A 21,342-nucleotide genomic window follows, 5' to 3' on the forward strand; every position below is an offset into this window, starting at 1 on the left:
CATGTTTCGCCAATAAGCATGGCCTCTTCAGGACAATATTACATATGGAATCAAACAGTGAAGTACACATTTTGCGGTTGTGTGGTTCGCCGAAAGTAACGTAACAATAGAGGTTGTGATGATGACGTTATAGATCTAAACAGAAAGTGAAAGTAAAATAATCTAGTTAAGTTAGAAGTGAAGTCAATAAATTTATTAATGATGTGGTTAGCTGCTTTCCTCACACGTCTGTGTCGTTGTTCTCATGGAGGTTTCTAGTGGTATTATTGTAGAAATGATGAAAGTAGATCATAAAATGTCAGTTCATTTCCAAATTGGACAACACCCCACTAGCCATCCCGTACCAATTGAACTGAATTTGCTCCAAGGGAGGTACTGCTTCCAATTGCGTTGGTAATAGGGTGTTGTTGTCTTTATTGTCATTTATTTTACTTATATAGTGAAAGAAAACTGTGAATACCTTATGGTATCCAACCGCTATTACCCAACCGCAGAATTAACACTTCAGGTGTTGGTTCACCCTATATAAATTCAAATTTATTTGAAAATAATGAACTGAATATCTGAAATAAGCCTTTACCATTGTGTGGCATAAAGTTTAAGAATCCTAGAATGTCATAAATGCAACTTTACAATGTGGAATGCAAAATCCAACGTCAAACAATGGCCGCCATTTCGTGTTCACATCGTCGTCCATCTGAATCATATCACTGAGCACCGAAATCCTTACTCAGACCCTTCTGGTTGTCCTACTGGTCATGGTAGAAATTTCATATCAGTATTAGTAGTCCCCTACCGACATTATGTGGAAGGGAACTTTATGTTTGTTTTGCACTTGTCTGTCTGTCTGTCTATCCATCATTCCAGCAATTTTTTTTTCTTTTCTATTTCTTCATGTTTGAATAAATTGGTTTTATATTTTCATATAGTTCAATTATGGCCAGTTTAATCAAGTTTAAATTTTGTTCCTGTCTGATGATTTGCGCTTTTTTCCTCAAACTGAAATATATTGGTTTGATATTCACTATATAAATGGGAATTATGTTCAGTTTGGATGATTTTTGTCGAGCCTGCAACTTTTGTTACAGAAAGCTCGACATAGGGATAGTGATCCGGCGGCGGCGGTGTTAGCTCACTTCTTAAAAGATTTATATTTTAGAAGGTGAAAGACCTGGATGCTTCATACTTTGTATATAGATGCCTCATGATACGAAGTTTCCGTCAGTCACATGTCCAATGTCCTTGACCTCATTTTCATGGTTCAGTGACCACTTGAAAAAAAAGTTCAGAATTTTTGTAATCTTGAATTCTCTCTTATTATAAGTAATAGGATAACTATATTTGGTATGTGCGTACCTTGCAAGGTCCTCATGCCCGTCAGACAGTTTTCACACTTGACCTCGACCTCATTTCATGGATCAGTGAACAAGGTTAAGTTGTGGTGGTCAAGTCCATATCTCAGATATTATAAGCAATAGGGCTAGTATATTCGGTGTATGGAAGGACTGTAAGGTGTACATGTCCAACTGGCAGGTGTCACCTGAGCTTGACCTCATTTTCATGGTTCAGTGGTTATTGTTAATTTTTGTGTTTTGGTCTGTTTTTCTCATACTTTATGCAATAGGTCTACTATATTTGTTGTATGGAATGATTGTAAGGTGTACATGTCTAGCGGGCAGATGTCATCTGACCTTGACCTTATTTTCATGGTTCAGTGGTTATAGTTAAGTTTTTGTGTTTTGGTTTGTTTTTCTCATACTTTATGCAATAGGTCTACTATATGTGTTGTATGGAATGATTGTAAGGTGTACATATCTAGTGGGCAGATGTTATCTGACCTTGACCTCATTTTCATGGTTCAGTGGTCAAAGTTATTTTTTTAAGTTTTGGTCTTTTTATCTAATATTATATGCCAAAGGTCAACTATATTTGGTGTACTGAAATATATTATGATCTAAATGTCAGTCCCGCAGATTTTATTTGACCATGACCTCAATTTCACGGTTTATCGCACAGTGTTAAGTTTTTGTGTTTTGGTCTGTTTTTCTAAAACTTTAAGTAATAGGTCAACTATATTTGTTGTATGGAAGCATTGTTAGCTGTACATGTCTGCCTGGCATGGTTCATCTAACCTTGACCTCATTTTCATAGTCTTTGTTTAGCTATCTTGGTTAATGTTAAGTTTATGTGACAGTTGTAATAAAGCTTTATACTTAGGACTATCAACATAATATCAATGATTAGTAAAGAAGGCGAGACATTTCAGTGTGTGCACTCTTGTTTTGCAGTGTTATTGGTTTTCTGCAGCCTTAAGACAAATAATAAATTTTTTCCACAATTTATTCCATCATGCTTATGAAGATTTTGATTTGATATTTGTTACATAGTTTACACCATGTCAAGTTATAGATCAAAGTTTGCATTTTGTTCCAGTACAATGATTTTTTAACCGGTAGGGGACTATGTATTGCCATGAAATACTCTTAGAATGCTTGTTAAAATATCAAATGAATCATCAGATTAATTTTCTAAAACATTTTAAGACAGTCAAATCCAAACACAATGTGTTCAGTATCATCTAAAATAGAAACTGTGTTCTTTCAACATGTTCAACAAAAAATACCATATTATATATAAAATCATAGATATAATTTCATTTATAGCACTCATTTATCTATTTTATTGTGGTAAACAAAGAAAATATTGTATTTTGTAGCTTGAGAATGCATGCCATGAAAACCTTTGGCAGTATACCGAGAATCTGTCAGAAGATGAACGTGGACATATAAGAAGTAAATACTTTATTTCAAATAAAAAAGATGATAACCATGTTTTCCTGCAAATACGACAAGACATTTTAAACTTAGCCAGATCAATGAGAACATGGAACACAGATTATCCTTTGAAATTCATTCAGCTGGAACAACGACTGCAAGAGAAGAAGAAGGAGTTACCAATCATTTCCTATCAGGAAATTATGCACATGTCTACTGCTACTCCAAAACCTCTAAGTGAGGAAGAACTGAGGTTATTCTTGGATTTTCACCACGAAATAAGAGCTTTGGTTTATTTTAAAGATCTTCCAGATTATATTATTTTAGATACGCAATGGTTGTCTGATGCTTTTAAATGTATAGTAACGGCCAAAAAATTTCGAGCTGCCAATATTAGAAATCAAAAAAGCTGGGAAGAATTTTACCACAGAGGAAAATTAGATAAAGAAGTATTAGAAGATATTTTTGAAAATGAGAAAAACATTTTAAATAAACATAAAGACTATATCCTTAACGTAATGGAGAAATTTGATATTGTTATATGCCCAAACAAAAGTGAGGGTTCTGGTGAAAAGCCATGTTACTATGTACCTTGCCTTATTAAAGCAGAACCTGTGCAGGATATTTACAAAATGTTTAAAGTGCCAGAAGATGCCCGTAACAGATCGACATGGTTGTGTTTCAAATTTAAGTTTCTACCGCCACATCTTAAGCATCATTTGATTGCTACACTGTGCAGGAAGTATGATATCGCAGAAGTTGCTGTCCCTGAAAATAAGAAACGACAAATTGCCCTTTTTAAGGATAGTGCGGTCTTTGAGTTACAGAAGACGAAATTGAGAAAATTGCTTGTTTCGACATGTCCAAACTCAATTCAGATTCAGGTTTTGGAATTTGGGAAAGGAATGGAAAAAGAATTGTACAAAGACATTGCTGACTTTGTTAAGTTGGAATTAGAAAATATAATACTTAAAAGATTCAAGATGTCAAATGTTGAATTTGATAAAAAATGGGAATGTGGCCTTACAAAACCTGAGTTTGTGACAGGTTGTAATGACTTTAGTGGAGAGGAGATTACAGAATATTTCTGTGAGACATGTATAACACCGCACAAATTTATTGGTGAATGGTCAGAGGAACAAAATAAAGCACTCTCTGTAAGTGAAATATTTAAATGTAATATAAACATATTAGCTAGTAACTTTCAAAAACACAATAGGCATTGTCAGTCAGGGATATTTCTAATACATCTCATGTTTATTTACTTGACAATTTAAGAACTATTTACTTCGATTTTAATTTTCTGTTCAATGTTTGAATAATCTCCCCTTAAGGAGGCTGGGGCGTTTTAATTAGAATCCATAGAATTTTTTAATAATTTGTCAAAATAAAGTTTGAATCGTGCTTTTTTCAAAAATATAATAAAAAGTATGAGTCACTGGAATTTTTATCGTGCTACAGGTTGTGCAAAATTGTTAGGTTTTGTATTGTATAGGTAATGCAAGGAAAATCAAATTATGTGTAATAAAAAGAAAACTACATGATACATTGTACAATTTAAAAAAAAATGTGAGAAGATAGCCCTTGTAACATGCTTTCAGATAAGTAAAAGAAAAAATGGGGTCACTTAACTTGTTTTCTTGCTGCATATTAAAATAGGTATATTCACAACACTTTCTATTATCATGATTATAACATTACTTTATCTGAGTTATCTCCCCCACTATCTGAGTTATCTCCCCTTATTTTGCAAAGTTGAAAAAAATTAATCAAACACAAATATGGTGTCTTTTAGAAATTACAGCCGTAATAGATAGTTTTCTATATTTATATCAAAGGTCTTACACATAAATTGCATACTACTTTCAAAATTTGCACATTTATTTAAAGAAATAGACCAACTGTTATCTGCTACTTCAAAATCCAAGCTGGAGGAAGACACCCGAGACTTAAGACAGTTTGTCATGAATAGTAAAGACTACTATAAATGGCAGACATGTAATTTAACACTTATTTGCATCAATGTATTTAAGAGACTTTCAAGAAAATGTGATGTTTGTCTCGTCAGAAAGTCGCAGTATGCAAGACATAGGTATTATTATCAGCGTCAGCGATGTAAAATATTTGTATAAAGCGTTATATTTCAGATGATAGAAGACCTTGATGATTCATACCTTGTATACAGATACCTTATATTACGAAGTTTTCATCTGTCATCTGTCCATTGTTCTTGACCTCGTGTTCATGGTTCTGTGACTGTCTGAAAAAAAAATGTTGTCATGCAAATTTCTCACTGATCGCGAGTAGAAGGAAAAATATATTTTGTATATAATAATAATAAAAATTTATTTAAAGAGTTAGTTACAATAAACTAATCGTCCCTGAGGCCCTCAAATACAAATTACAATACAATCAAAACAGATATTTACACATAGTTAATTTACAGTCATGTAGTTCAATGCAATATATGGGTTCCTTGCAATGACTACATGTCTGTCATAATGAATTCACCTAACCTTGATCAGTGATCAAGGTTAAAATTAAGACCTGTTTCACAGATACTAAAATCAACAATATCAATGAATATGTGGTGTATGGAATGATTGCAATGGTTACAATTTTTGTAATTGTCAGTCTGGCAGGTTTTGTATGACCTAGACCTCATTTGTATGGCTCATTGGTCAATGTTAAAAGTCTGTGATTTGCTCTATTTATCAAGTACTATAAGCACTATATACACTATAGGCATGATAGGTGGTGTATGGAATTATTGTAACGTGAACATGTCCGTCTAGCTGGTATCATCTGACCTTATTATCATTTGTTTGGTTCATAAGTCAAAATTAGATTGTGTTTTTATCTATCATTCAAGTATTATAAGCAAAAGCAACTTTATTTGATGTATGGCATAATCATGATAATTGTAACATGTGAATGTCGGTCTAGCAGGTATCATCTGACCTTAGGCTAATTTTCAATAGTCATTGGTCAATGTTAAATTGTTGTGTTTTAACTATTGTCAATAACCATCAGACAACTGTTACTTATATTTGATGTATTGTATAGGTGTAAGTGTACATATTAGAATAAGGAGATTTGGTATTTACAAAACTGGATATAACCAATTGCATGTCCACCTGACGTTACTTCATTTTCATGAATCTGTTGAAATTTTGTTTTTATGATATTTGTAGTAAAATTTTAAAGACTTTCAACATAAAATGGTCAGTAAAGCAAAGAGATATATCAACGTGTACTCTTGTCTTTAACTTAAAGCAATATGTTTGGCGTATGGAATGGTTGTGGGGTGTATATGTCTATCTGACAGGTATCATTTGACGTTGACCTCATGTTCATGTTTATTAATTTTGAGTTTTCCTTGTTATGTTTTCTTCTTAGATGCCATACAGTCAGGGTACTAATTAAACAAGTGATTCAGACTCACTTCTTTGAGTGATTTTGGGCTGTGAAATATTAAGAATTTTCACACAAACTTTTTTAGATCACTGAAAAAAGTAATTTAAGTAGTTAGAATGTATAATCACTTGAATAAGTCATGTAAGTGTTTATAACATTTTTTTGATATTTTTCCCTCAAGTTTACTTTTTTTATTGATAAAAAGACAAGGATTCCATTGAAAAAACAACTATGTAAGTACAGAAATTGTCTATTGCTTGATAAGCCTGTCAGTTTTTACAGTTTATTTTAATATGCAAAAACTGGAATAATTTGCAAAACAAGACATAACCTTGAAAAAGATCATTCTAACTCTTAGTCTGATAGTAAGAGAAGTAGTTAATGAATATTTGATTACAGAACAATTCCTACGGGTACCTTTAAAAGCTTTAGCGCACTAACTTACTGCCCAAGCGCACTGGTGAAATTGATACCTAAAGATAAAGGGATAATTGATCTTAATAATGTAGGAAAATTATAGAGAAGTTTGTCAACAGATGGAAAATTAATGAAATTAGCTTTTGAAGATTAAAGGAAACACCAAAATCTCTTGAATATATGTCATGTATGTGATAACTGAATATAAAAAAAATCACTGAAATAGGTCATTATGAAATCACTTGTTTAAGTCAATGTAAGTAGCACCCCTGACTGCCATAAGCAATAGGATACTATTGTTGATGAATGGACTGGTTGCTAGGTGTACATCTCTATCTGACCTTGACCTTACTTTCTTGTTTTATTGGTCAATGTTAAATTCTTATGGTTTAGTTTGTTTCTTAGAAAATATAAGCAATATCGGTGTATGGAATGATTTAAAGGTGTACATGTATTTCCGGTTTGGTTTATCCGACCTTGACCTCAATTTCTTGGATAATGTTAATTTTTATGTGATACTTTTAGGAAAACTTTATGTTTAGGACACATTTTAACGATTAGTAAAGCAGGCGAGACATTTCAGCATGTGCACTCTTATTCAATGTTCATTAGAACTTTAAAGGATACATTGACATTCTTGTGTTTCTTTATTATTAAGTTATAACCTTGTACATGTAGTTACAGCAAACCATTCATGTTAACAGGAATTAAAAGAGACTTTATTGTCTTAGGAAAACATTACTGTCAAGCCAGGACTGGTTTTTTGTTGTTTTGTATTTTGCAAAGAAAGTTAAATAATGCGAGAAATATGAATGACAATCCAGTGGTGACGAAAACTATTTGTATTGAGCTATTTTTTTTAAAGGAAATAAGACATGGAATCTCCATATCTTGCATATAGATACCTCATGTCTGACATTCCTATCTGTCATGTTTCCGTTGTCTTTGAGTCTTGACTTCATTGTCATGGTTCAGTAACTCATGTAGATGCTTAAAAAAATGTTTTTGTAATGTAAATTGTTCCCTTATTATGAGTTATAGGATGTTTTGTTTATGAGTTTCTTGCAAGGTCTACATGTCCGTAAAACAGGGTTTACCTGTCTTAGACCTCATGTTGTAGATCATTATTCAAGATTACAGTTGATTATGTTTGTTTCTCAGATACACTAGATAGTAGGTCACCTATATTTGGTTTATGGAACAGTTGTAAAGACTGCGTTAATCTGACCCATGTTCTTGGTTCATTGATCAATGTTATTGTTGTCATGGTGAAGTCTGTTTCTAAGATACTATAAGTCACAAAGTCAACTGTATGGGATATATGGAATAATTGTAAGGTGTAAGTGTATGTCTAGCCGGGTTTATCTGATGATGACCGTCTTTTAATGATTCATTGTTCAAAATTAAGTTTTTATGGTTTGGTTTGGTTCTTTTACTATAAGACAATGATATTTGGTGTATGAAATAATTGTAAGATGCACATTAATGTCTGGCTTGGTTTATATGACCTTGACCTCTTTTTAATGGATATTTGATACAGTTGAGTTTAGGTGATACTTGTAGTAAAACTTAATCTTGAGGATAATTAATATGAAACCATACACTCTAAGTAAGGTAATCAAGACATTTCACCCTGTGCACTCTTGTTACAGATTTTTAACAAAACAGTGACCTTGTTTTAACAGACAAAAATGTATCTGACCATGTTGTACGTTTACCTTTTTGTGTTTCTAAACTATTTAAGAATGCATTAGGGATACATAGTAAATATGAACGGTCTTAATTGTAAAGGCCGTTCATATTTACTATTATGATTTACAACAAATGACTCCGACCGAACCTGATTTTGGCTGGGTTTTTTTTTTACAGTTTTCCAATTTTTAACTGCCATATTATTGTAAAACACACATATAAAGGGTTTATGAGTCAATGAATTGCACAATTGAACTCTTTGTTGTGCAGCTGTATCAGTTTGAGCAAGTTGAGTACTGTTTCAATAACAACTCCCTGTATGATGGGTGGAGAGGGTAAGAGGTGAACCATGTGGCATATTTTAAAATCTGCCTCTCATCAGCATTCAGATAGCTGAATATTTCTAGCAGAGTATTGTTTTTAATTAAAGGACTCACATTTCAATTTCATCTCTGCTGAAAACTGAAAGCAAAAAATGTATCCTAATTCTGCCATGATGTCCTAAACTTGATATTTCAATATATATATAAGAACTGCATAATCCACATTGTGCATGGAGATGACATATGCCCATTGTTCTTCTTTTCTTAGTTTAGCATGTTCAAAGACTGTTTTGGGATAAAATGATTGTTTTATCTGCTTCAACTATATTTAGCCAAGGAAACAAATGGTCACTGTACAAAAAGATAAAAAAAAAGAGACATACAATAGTATTATGATTAAAAAAGACCCTAACATACAAATACATCGACCTGAGACTGAGTATCGATTCCCTACCCATATTCACCCAGATTTATTTTAGTCTGACCAAGCTAAGCAAGAATGGTGTTCATTTGGCTGTCAAACTGCTGGTTTTCGTTTGAGTCAAACTACGTGTATCTCGATATATGTCTTTGGTCTGGCTGAATGGGCTTCTATACTTTGAATTATTCGAAAAGCTAAGGATGTTCTTACCCCAGGAGAAGATTACCTTAGCAGTATTTGGCACAACTTTTTGGAATTTTGGGTCCTCAATGCTCTTCAACTTTGTATTTGTTTGGCTTTTTAACTATTTTGATCAGAGCGTCACTGATGAGTCTTATGTAGACGAAACGCGCATCTGGCGTATAAAATTATAATCCTGGTACTTTTGATAACCAATTAGAGACTTTTAAATCTTAAACCTAGAAGAATGCTGTCTTTTTAAAACAGTGGTGATCTTTCAAAAACAACTTTTTTTGCAACCTATTTTTGTAGGTGTCACAGAGTTCTGAAAAAATGCAAAGATCGGACCCTTACATAGAAAGCTTTAGTCAGAATCCAGCTTTTTCTACAAAGGTAACAAACTTCTGTTTTTAATACGAATATATAAGTAAGCATTATGCTAATTATTTTGCAAATATTATTAGGTAAAGATGTTGGATGTTATAGATTAATTATGATCATTTGTATTACTTATACAACACACCATTATTTTGTCAATTCCAGCATCTTTGTTTAAATTAATAAGGGCTATTGTGACAATGATTGTGAACTATCGATTGCTGTTGAAATGAAAACAACTGAGTCCAATCATATAAATCTAATATGAATCAAACTGTTTCACATGAGCATTTATAGCTTATCTGACCATGTGATCTTGATTTGACTTTGCGTCTGGTTTCTGTCATTCCTGAATTTAGTTTCTCTTCATTTATCAGTGTCTTTTATCCGCAACAAATTATCGGGGCCATATAGTGTTACCCTTGTCCGTCTCTCGGTCATTCTGCAACAGTGCTAATGCGGCGTAAAGCAACCAACAATCAATCAATCATTCTGCAACAAACCATTTTTTTTTTTCTAAACACCTTCTGATATTGCACTGTGTTTTGGTATGTGAGTTAACCATGATGAGTTACAGATCTAGTTTAAGTTTCGTTCCGCTCTGTTATTTTTTGCCGAAATAATGGGCTTTGGACTTTTATAAATTGTTGAAATCAGAGTTACACAGGACTTTTTTCTTAACGCCTGCAGATATTAGGCTATTTTTTAGTATGTTAGTTAACCATGCTGAGTTACATATTAAATTTGGTTCCGCTCTGCTATTTTTGGCCAAAATTACGGGCTTTGGATAAATTGTTGAAAATCATAATTGTTCTGACTTTTTTTCTAAAAGCCTTCAGATATTGGGCTAATTTTGGGTATGAAAGTTAACCATGATGTTTTGCAGATTGAGTTTAAGTCAAATTCCGCTCTGATGATTTTTGCTAAAATTATGGGTTTTGGTGATGAAAATCACAGTTATACAGACTTTTTTTCTATATGCATTCAGCTTTTCAGCTGATTTTTGTAAATGTGAGTCTTCCACGATGAGTTTATGTTCCGTTCTGCTGTAACAGATTTTCATGTCGTTTCAATACATCTTGTTAGATCTAAAGTACATCAACTTTTTGTTTGCTGTAAGTTTGAAATTTAACTGCTCATTGATCAAGGAAATTTTTCATCACACCAGTATTGGTCTTGATATCTGGATACCATGCACGTTTTTTCCCACATGTGTTGTAGAGATTTTTTATATTGTTGTGAGGGTGCCATTGGTGTCGTGTCGGTTAATTTTTCTTTTTCTTATACCACACAGCCTATATTAACCACACATAGATGAAATTATATATATTCAAAAGGATCCGATCGAAGGTTATGATTCAGACACAAGTTACCATTTTGTAGATGTATCACCATTAATTTTATATTTTAAATATGAATCCATACATAGAATAATTGGTTGAAACCGACTCTAAACTATACATGATTATGTAATGTGGAGTACCCAAATTGCATCCATGCTTAAATTCACTTCCATAAAAATTGGATAAATGAAGATTTGTATAATTTCTACAAATATTTAAAACAACTCGACAATATTTTATGATTACCATTCCTTTTTTAGCTCACCTGGCCCTCCATTGGTGTCGTGTCGGTTAATTTTTCTTTTTCTTATACCACACAGCCTATATTAACCACACATAGATGAAATTATATATATTCAAAAGGATCCGATCGAAGGTTATGATTCAGACACAAGTTACCATTTTGTAGATGTATCACCATTAATTTTATATTTTAAATATGAATCCATACATAGAATAATTGGTTGAAACCGACTCTAAACTATACATGATTATGTAATGTGGAGTACCCAAATTGCATCCATGCTTAAATTCACTTCCATAAAAATTGGATAAATGAAGATTTGTATAATTTCTACAAATATTTAAAACAACTCGACAATATTTTATGATTACCATTCCTTTTTTAGCTCACCTGGCCCTCCATTGGTGTCGTGTCGGTTAATTTTTCTTTTTCTTATACCACACAGCCTATATTAACCACACATAGATGAAATTATATATATTCAAAAGGATCCGATCGAAGGTTATGATTCAGACACAAGTTACCATTTTGTAGATGTATCACCATTAATTTTATATTTTAAATATGAATCCATACATAGAATAATTGGTTGGAACCGACTCTAAACTATACATGATTATGTAATGTGGAGTACCCAAATTGCATCCATGCTTAAATTCACTTCCATAAAAATTGGATAAATGAAGATTTGTATAATTTCTACAAATATTTAAAACAACTCGACAATATTTTATGATTACCATTCCTTTTTTAGCTCACCTGGCCCGAAGGGCCAAGTGAGCTTTTCTCATCACTTGGCGTCCGTCGTCCGTCGTCGTCCTGCGTCCGGCGTTAACTTTTACAAAAATCTTCTCCTCTGAAACTACTGGGCCAAATTTAACCAAACTTGGCCACAATCATCATTGAGGTATCTAGTTTGAAAATTGTGTCCGGTGACCTTGCCAACCAACCAAGATGGCCGCCATGGCTAAAAATAGAACATAGGGGTAAAATGCAGTTTTTGGCTTATAACTCAAAAACCAAAGCATTTAGAGCAAATCTGACATGGGGTAAAATTGTTTATCAGGTCAAGATCTATCTACCTTGAAATTTTCAGATGAATCTGACATTCCGTTGTTAGGTTTCTGCCCCTGAATCAGTAATATTAAGGAAATTTTGCTGTTTTTGGTTATTATCTTGCATATTATTATAGATAGAGAAAAACTGTAAACAGCAATAATGTTCAGCAAAGTAAGATCTACAAATAAGTCAACATGACCAAAATGGTCAGTTGACCACTGTAGGAGTTATTGCCCTTTATAGTCAATTTTTAACCATTTTAAGTAAATCTTAGTTATCTTTTAGAAAAATCTTCTCCTCTGAAACTACTGGGCCAAATTAATTGAAACTTGGCCACAATCATCTTTGGGATATCTAGTATAAAAATTGTGTCCGGTAACTTGGCCAACCAACCAAGATGGCGGCCTTGGCTAAAAATAGAACATGGGAGTAAAATGCAGTTTTTGGCTTATAACCCAAAAAACAAAGCATTAAGAGCAAATCTGACAGAGTTAAAATTGTTGATCAGGTCAAGATCTATCTGCCCAGGAATTTTCAGATGAATTGGATAATTGGTTGTTAGGTTGCTGCCCCTAAATTGGTAATTTTGAGGAAATTTTTCTGTTTTTTTGTTATTATCTTGAATATTATTATAAATAGAGATAAACTGTAAACAGCAATAATGTACAGTAAAGTAAGAACTAAAAATGAGTCAACATGACCAAAATAGTCAATTGACCCCCTGAGGAGTTATTGCCCTTCATAGTCATTTTTTAACAATTTTCACAAAATTTGTAGATTTTCACTAACATTTTCCACAGAAACTACTGTTATAGATAGAGATAATTGTAAGCAGCAAAAATGTTTAGTAAAGTAAGATCTTCAAACACATCACCATCACCAAAACACAATTTTGTCATGAATTCATTTGTGTACAATGTTTAATATTAACATAGACCAAGGTGAGCGACACAGGCTCTTTAGAGCCTCTAGTTTTAAGAAATGGATGCCTGTAACATATTGCTTACGTTGAAAGATGACTTTTGTGGACGTCGCATGGCGACGTTTCCAAAGATTTATCATTTTCCAGTGAATAGTTCATTATTTTGACCTCTACTGTGAATGTTTTGTGTTTATCTAGATTTATCAAGCTGTGTTGAAAGACTTGCATAATGTCATAAATCATAAGAAATACAAATTGTTTAATCTATAAGAACGATTGTAGGATTTGTGTTGCTTTTTTTGTCAAGCCTGGGACATAATTATTAATAGAGGTAAACCGGGTAATGAGAAAATGAAACATATTGTAAGTTCATTTTTAAAAGGCCCAGGTGAGCTTTTCTCATCACTTGGCACCCGTCGTCCGTTAAATTTTACGAAAATCTTCTCCTCTAAAACTACTAGGCCAAATTTAACTAAACTTGGCCACAATCATCACTAGGGTATCTAGTTTTAAAAATGTGTCTGATGACCCCGCCCGACAACCAAGATGGCCGACATTGCTAAAAATAGAACATAGGGGTAAAATGTAGTTTTTGGTTTATATCTTTAAAATAAAGCATTAAGAGCAAAACTGACGGGTTAAAAATGATCATCAGGTCAAGATCTATCTGCTCTCATATTTTCAGATGAATCATAAACCCCGTTGCTGCCCCTGATATGGTAATTTTATGGAAATTTTGCAGTTTTGCATTATTATCTTGAATATCATTATATATAGAGATAAACTGTAAACAGCAATAATGTTCAGTAAAGTAAGATCTACAAATAAGTCAACATGACCAAAATAGTCAGTTGACCCCTTAAGGAGTTATTGCCCTTTATAGTCATTTTTTTCGCCTGCTAACCAAGATGGCCGACATGGCTAAAAATAGTACATAAGGATAAAATGCAGTTTTTGGATCATATCTCTGAAACCAAAGCATTAAGAGAAAATCTGAAATTTTGCAGCTTTTTGTTATTATCTTCAATCTTCAATATTATTAGGAGCATCAGTGGCGAGTGGTCTAAGTAGTTACTACTGTAATCACTAGCCAGTCAACACTGAGGTTGTGAGTTCGAACTCGCTTGTGCGGGTGCACTCGATTCCAATCTTAATTGACTAGGATTGTCAGTTTTCTTATCGAAGGTCAGTGGTTTTCTCCGGGCACTCCGGCTGCCTCCACCAATAAAAACTGACTGCTACAAAATAGCCTAAATGTGGTGCTTAAAGGTGGCGATAAAACACCAAAAATCAAGTCAAGTTTATATTATTATAGATAGAGATAAATGTAAACAACAATAATGTACAGCAAAGTAAGATCTACAAATAAGTCAAAATGACCAAAATGGTCAGTTGACCTCTGAAGGAGTTATTGCCCTTTATAGTCAATTTTTAACAATTTTCGTAAATTTTGTAAATTTTTACAAAATATTTTCCTTTGAAACTACGGGGACATGTTCATTATAGATAGAGATAATTGTAAGCAGCAAGAATGTTCAGTCAAGTAAGATCTACAAAATCATCACCATCACCAAAACACAATATTGTCATGATTTCATGTGTGTCGTTTGTTTAATATGCACATAGACCAAGGTGAGCGACACGCCGTGAGGCTCTTTAGAGCCTCTAGTTGAATAACGAATGCAAATTTGTCAACCAAAAGTTTTGCTATAAATTCGAAATCATGTCGGTCTGTATTGCTATAGTGTTTGGACATTTGCGCATTTAAAGCAATTGAAAGCTTGAGCTTCAAAAGTCTACATGATTATTGACTGTATACTGCAAATTATCCCTTTAAATCATGTTATAAATAATAATACACAAGATATAAATAAAAAATCGTTTTCTTAAAACACTGCAAACAAAAATCATTCTGATTGGTATAGCGTTTTGTCATAACGTCTATTGAAATGAACCGTGGTATAATAGAAACCTCGACCTCCCTCACAAAATGTTATCACACACTATAAATTCTATAATGAGATTTTTTTTAAACCAGGGTGCTAACTTTTTTAAGTGGATTGTGTGAAATGTATATGTTGTTGCTATCCAAAAAGGTTCGTTTCAAAGGAACATAATAAGTAAAGGAATGTATCAATGCGTTATAATGACAAACAGGTGATGATAAAACAATGAATTATAAACATAATTTACTCAAGGCTAATGTGTACATATGTGAAGGTAGAATAAAAATTATGTAATACTTTAACATCTTTTGAAAATTGGCATATAGAAATGTGATACATGTATAATGTACGATATACTTAAATTGTTTTCTTGAAGTTAAACACAGGTAAACTCTATATGGCGCTGTGAGACTTGAAAAACCAATGGCTGAATACATAGGGATTTTGCATTTTTGCATTTTTGTTGTGAGTCTGACACCTAAAGACTTTTTTTTTTAAGTTTTAAAATTATTTCGTAAATAAATCTGTAGCTGACACACAAACATCTTACCTGTTAAAGCTGAACAGATATTTTACTGTTTATAGACGAAAGTACATGAAACGTATCATAATGGGTTAAGGAGATAACTACACAGAAAAAAAGACAACGACCGATTAGCCAAAATAGCTAACTTCGTCAGGAAAAACGACATTCCTAGTTGAAGAATGACTACTGTTTATACATCGAGGTGAGCGAAACATGAATTTATAGCCAGTATGTTTTCTCACCCCCGCTATTAATTCTACTGTTTTTTATGACATGTACGAGTTGCCTATCTTCTTTTCATAATAGAGGAAACAAAATAGAGGTTGCATACATGTACTAGATAATAGACTCTGTATTTGATTTGTTACTCTTGCCCTTCCGGAAAACCTGATATCACTCCTGCTTTTTGGTGGGGTTCGTGTTGCTCAGTCTAGTTTTCTATGTTGTGTTTTGTGAACTGTTGTTTGTCTTTTTGTTGTTTTTTCTTCTTTTTTTGCCTTGAAATTGTCAGTTTATTTTACACTTATGAGTATCTTACTCCTAAATTTATCAAAATAATAATGAGTACCAACACAATTACTAATATATCTGTTAAAATTGAATAATTTCATGAGATTATGTTTTAATGGTTATAATAGACATGCTTTATTAAATGCAGGTGCGTGTTAGTGTTAAGAGAGATTATTCAAATCTATCTGAAGAGCCTCCAAGAAAACGCAGTTTGACAGAGGTACATGGATATGATATCACACTAATTTCCTTTTTTGAAACTAGATATATTATACATGCTTAAAACCTTACCATGCCATATTCCATTGTTTAAAAATGAAATTGATTAAAGCGGAGATGTTTATGAAATAATTAGGAAACATTATATAAGACACACACCATTTCTTTAAGACTTACATTACATGTTTTGTTCTTTATGTGTTCAGTATTGGATAAACATCCACATCTTATGTCTATATAAAACCATCATCTACAGACACAGTAAGATGAAGACAGCATCTGATGAGACAGGCATATCAACATTTGATGGATACAGTTTTTCTAAGATCTATCATTGAAGAATGGATTAACTCCTACAAAAAAAATTATACATGTTGCTGTAAATCATGTTCATTATTTGTATTTGTTTTCGCAAAACAAATGGATGCTTATCTGGTGGTAGCTGAGTTTAAGCTATTTGTACAAGCTTTATATTTCAGATAGTTAAATACCTTATTGCCTTAATAATTTATACATACATGTATCCATTATGTTCTGAATTTTTTGTCCAGTATACATGGTATATGGCCATTGTTTTTCCTCATTTTCATATTAATTTTTGTTTTCATTTTTTTTGTAACTATATGTATATGGTATGGTCATTATGAGTTATATGAAAAATATATTAGCTATATTGAAATATTGCAAAGTGTACATATCCAACAGACAGGTTTCACCTGACCTTAACCGGGTTAAGTTTTGGTGATATGGTCACATTTGCACTTACTGTAAGCAATAATCAATGATTGGTGTACAAAATAATTGTAGGACCTTATTTCGTATTAACTATAAGTTGGCCTACACATAAGGTGCACTGTCTTTCTACATTGAAGTTTGACATCATTGTATTGGATCTTTCAAATTGGTGTGACTTGAATCTTAAAGCCTTTTTTTTACATACCAATTTCAGTAATGAGAACATGTTACCCTTCTCTGACAAAACATAGTGATTAGACTTTTTTTCTAAAAAGACAAAACTATGAAGGAAACTGTTGATGACTGTAAACAAAAAATTATACAATTTTGAGCCCATATTTATTTGTCCGTGAATTTGCATTTCAGTTTAAGGGTACACGTGTTACATAGTTTGCTAAAGTAAGGTTTTCTTCCTAAGTACTATTTTTAATAATAGTTTGCTCCCAGGACATTATGTTTCACTACAAGGCTTACACATTGGTTGAACATTGGCATACAGAGAGGTAAATAGTGCCATGATTCATACACAATTAAGAATACATGGGTTTCATGAAGTTAAACTTGAGGTGAACAATTTAGAGCTATACACATAAAAAATGTTGTTGATTCTATAGACGTTTTGAATTAGTTATATGACTGACAGACACACAATTAAGTCAAATACAATTGATTGTCGAACATCGTATCATATTAGAGATAGAGAACATCTTGTAGTGGTTAAAATGTTTTGTATGTTGAGACCCAAGAACAACTATGACTAACTCTTTATAAATACCAAAATTTCCGCACGATTCATGATAATGGCTTAAAATAAATATTTGTTTACCAATTTTATATTATATACCTATTGTTTTGCAATGTTATGTTTTAATGGTCAAGTCCGTTTCTGAGATACTATAAAACATACTACTATTATATTAATATATTAACTATTTTTGGTTATGGAATACTTACGAGTGTACGTGGCTACCTTGAAAAGTTCTTCTGACTTTAAGATCACTGTTATATCTCCACGGAAATGTCTGTTTCTCGTGTACTCTCGGCTAACTCTATTTGGTGTGTAAAATGACTGTATGATGTGAATGTCTTTCTGGTAGGTTCATCTGACCCTTACATCATTTTCATGGTTTCAAAAGTAAAGTGATATTATGTCCATGGTACAGTTGATACTCAGAAACTGTAAACAGTAGGTTGCTTCTGAAATACTATAGGCAATATGTTAGCTATAACATGTATAATTTATGTATGGAACAATTGCAATCATTTACATTGATGATTGATAAAATCAGTTGAAAGTAGTACTTGTTGTAAAAACTGTTTGTCTAGGACCTGAATTCAGTCATGATCAGTGAAATAGGTAAGACATTCCAGTGTCTGCACTCTTGTTTTCATAATTATCTTTGACAGCATCCCTTAATATTGTTTTTGAAAAGTTTACTTGAGCAAAAATGATAGGTCCTATATATCTCCTTGTGACCTAGGTGATCAAGTGGTCGAAATAGTTGAACAACTGCGTCACTAACCTTTCAACACTGAGGTTGTGAGTTTGAAACTTGAACGAGCAATCTTTATTGACTAGGATTAAAAGTTTTCTTTTCGAAGGTCAGTGATTATCAGCGGCATTCCAGCTTCCTAAACTAATAAAAATCTACCACCATGAATAAAACAGTTAAGTGTTGAAATTGGCATCAACACAAATCAATCAATCAAACCATCTCCACGTTTTGTTTTCAAGTTAAAAATTGTTATTTGCAAGAAGTTTTTTTCAGTTCTTGACCAAGTTTACTGACACTCTAATCAACCAAAAGTGAAGTTGAGCTTTATTATGAAATGTTTTAACCTTTTGCATAGTTCACATCACAATTCTATACTTTTATCTGTTTTTTAGTTCACAAAAGAGGAAATCAATTTTACAAAGATGGGCATTGTTGTGTTGAATATTTTAGCTGATGCTTCATATGACCTATTAAAACCAGATAAACCAAATCTACGTCCAAGAAGTGATTGTGATATAACACATTTGTACAGGGAGCACAGAAATCTTAATAAACACATTCCTAGTCATTCATGGGGTTGTCCGTGGCATATAATTCAAAATACTGACATAGCTATTGGAGATGATATTGAGCGCATAAGACTGACAAGAAACGAATTACAACACTCTAGAATATTTCAACTTGATGATAAACGTTTTAATGAATTATGTAACATATTAACCGACCTTTTAAAACGTTTTGATCAGCATAATAAACCAACAAAGCTGTATACAGATCAACTAAATGATATTTTGGCAAAAACAGTTTCTGCAGAGGACGTGAAATCAATTGAAAACGAATTAGGTAAATATGCTTTTAACATTTGGATTTCTTGATCTTTTTCAATTGTGTTTCTTTTTGTGCTCAATTATCCAGAATTGTGTGTACTAAAACATGAGTGTACATGTATGCAGACTTTAAAATATGTTTTCTTTTACAAATTGTAACTTGGATTGGGAGTTGTCTCATTGGCACTCATACAACATCTTCTTATATATATTTAGTATTTATTAAACAGCTTGGTTATGCCTGTTGACTCTGACCATATTTCGGGTTCCATTGTCTGATAATCACTAAGGCTTCTTTTTGTACAGATCCAAATATTTTAAAACTTTGATTAGTGAATTTCCGTAAATTTCAAACTGGAATATGTTGTGATATATTTTGTGTTATTTCAGGAATGGCTATTGAAGTTGAAATTGAACACCAGGTTAATGTTCCAACACAATAGAGAAATAACCTTATTTGCTTGTTTTTTTTCTAACAAACAGTTATTTATGCACTTTGTGAAAAGTACACATACTACCATAGCAACAGATTCCCTGAAAAATCTATCCTTTATGTATAGAAAGGATCATCTTTAGTAGGGATGTAATGCTGCTGATTATTCATAGAATTCCAGACAGTAACGGGCAAGATGAAAAAGTGGACAAAAGTGAAATTATGGACTTTAGTTAGAAAATTGACCAATATTGGACTGCTTCAGTATTATTTTTAAAACAATAATCGAATGCAGTAAATAATGTTATGAAAATATTACGAATCTTTTCTTGTACCATATTAATTATGTACCAAAAATAAATACTTGTTTTACATATGTATTTATGTATATATGAATTATCTTAATCTTTGTTTCCTTACGGGATCTAGTGTATATGAGAGAATTTGTTAGTTTTTGTTTGATATTGTCACTGCTCTTCGTTACTTGGTACGACTTAACGATTGCCATATTTCCTAGTTATTTGTCTGTCGCAGAAAAAGAAAATGTATTTGAATCTTCAAATTTCTTTCAGTTTCTTGTCCTTGAGATCTTTTAGGTTATCTTTTTTCATACATATAAGGAAAATAAAAACAAAATAATTTATAAGAATTATATAGTCTTAGTATTTTCATGTATTATTTCAAAAATTTGTATGTTGATCAAATCACAGAGCAATAAAAGTTATCAAAGGTACCAGGATTATAATTTAGTACGCCAGACGCGCGTTTCGTCTACATACGACTCATCAGTGACGCTCACATCAAAACATTTATAAAGCCAAACAAGTAAAAAGTTGAAAAGCATTGAGGATCCAAAATTCCAAAAGGTTGTGCCAAATACGGCTAAGGTAATCTATGCCTGGGATAAGAAAATCCTTAGTGTTTCGAAAAATTCAAAGTTTTGTAAACAGAAAATTTAGAAAAATGACCACATTATTGATTTTCATGTCAACACCGGAGTGTTGACTACGGGGCTGGTGATACCCTTGGGGACGAAACGTCCACCAGCAGTGGCATCGACCCAGTGGTGTAAAAGTTATCAAATGTACCAGGATTATAATTTAGTACGCCAGACGCGCGTTTCGTCTACATAAGACTCATCAGTGATGCTCATATCAAAGTATTTATAAAGCCAAACAAGTCAAAAGTTGAAGAGCATTGAGGATCCAAAATTCCAAAAAAGTTATGCCAAATACGGCTAAGGTAATATATGCCTGGGATAAGAAAATCCTTAATGTTTCGAAAAATTCAAAGTTTTGTAAATTCCATGAATGGATAAATTTATTACAATTTTTAATATTTTGAAAGGGTGTAAATTAACATATTGTTTTAGTGGTACTTTGTTAGACTGTTGATCAATTAATCCTATTTTAACCATGTGTTAACATTTACTTAAAACAGGTGAAATGTGTGTAATTCTTAATTAGAAGATTTACATTGT

At 32.5% G+C, this 21,342-nt stretch overlaps 1 protein-coding gene across 2 annotated transcripts in view; it reads left to right on the forward strand.

Moving 5' to 3' along the window:
- Positions 1-20,676, forward strand: part of LOC134702300 (uncharacterized) — a 33,910-nt gene extending 13,234 nt beyond the window's left edge. The window contains exons 3-7 of one of the 2 annotated variants that reach the window (XM_063563282.1): positions 2,717-3,931; positions 9,537-9,617; positions 16,301-16,372; positions 18,995-19,445; positions 19,820-20,676. In XM_063563282.1, the coding sequence (XP_063419352.1) occupies positions 2,717-3,931; positions 9,537-9,617; positions 16,301-16,372; positions 18,995-19,445; positions 19,820-19,872 (1,872 nt within the window). In that variant the 3' untranslated portion in view covers positions 19,873-20,676. The remainder of the gene's footprint in view (positions 1-2,716; positions 3,932-9,536; positions 9,618-16,300; positions 16,373-18,994; positions 19,446-19,819) is intronic. The other variant, XM_063563283.1, reaches the window with a different exon arrangement.
- The last annotated feature ends 666 nt before the right edge of the window (positions 20,677-21,342 follow it).

This window comes from Mytilus trossulus, unplaced genomic scaffold, assembly GCF_036588685.1.
Source record: "Mytilus trossulus isolate FHL-02 unplaced genomic scaffold, PNRI_Mtr1.1.1.hap1 h1tg000429l__unscaffolded, whole genome shotgun sequence".
NCBI lineage: Eukaryota > Metazoa > Mollusca > Bivalvia > Mytilida > Mytilidae > Mytilus > Mytilus trossulus.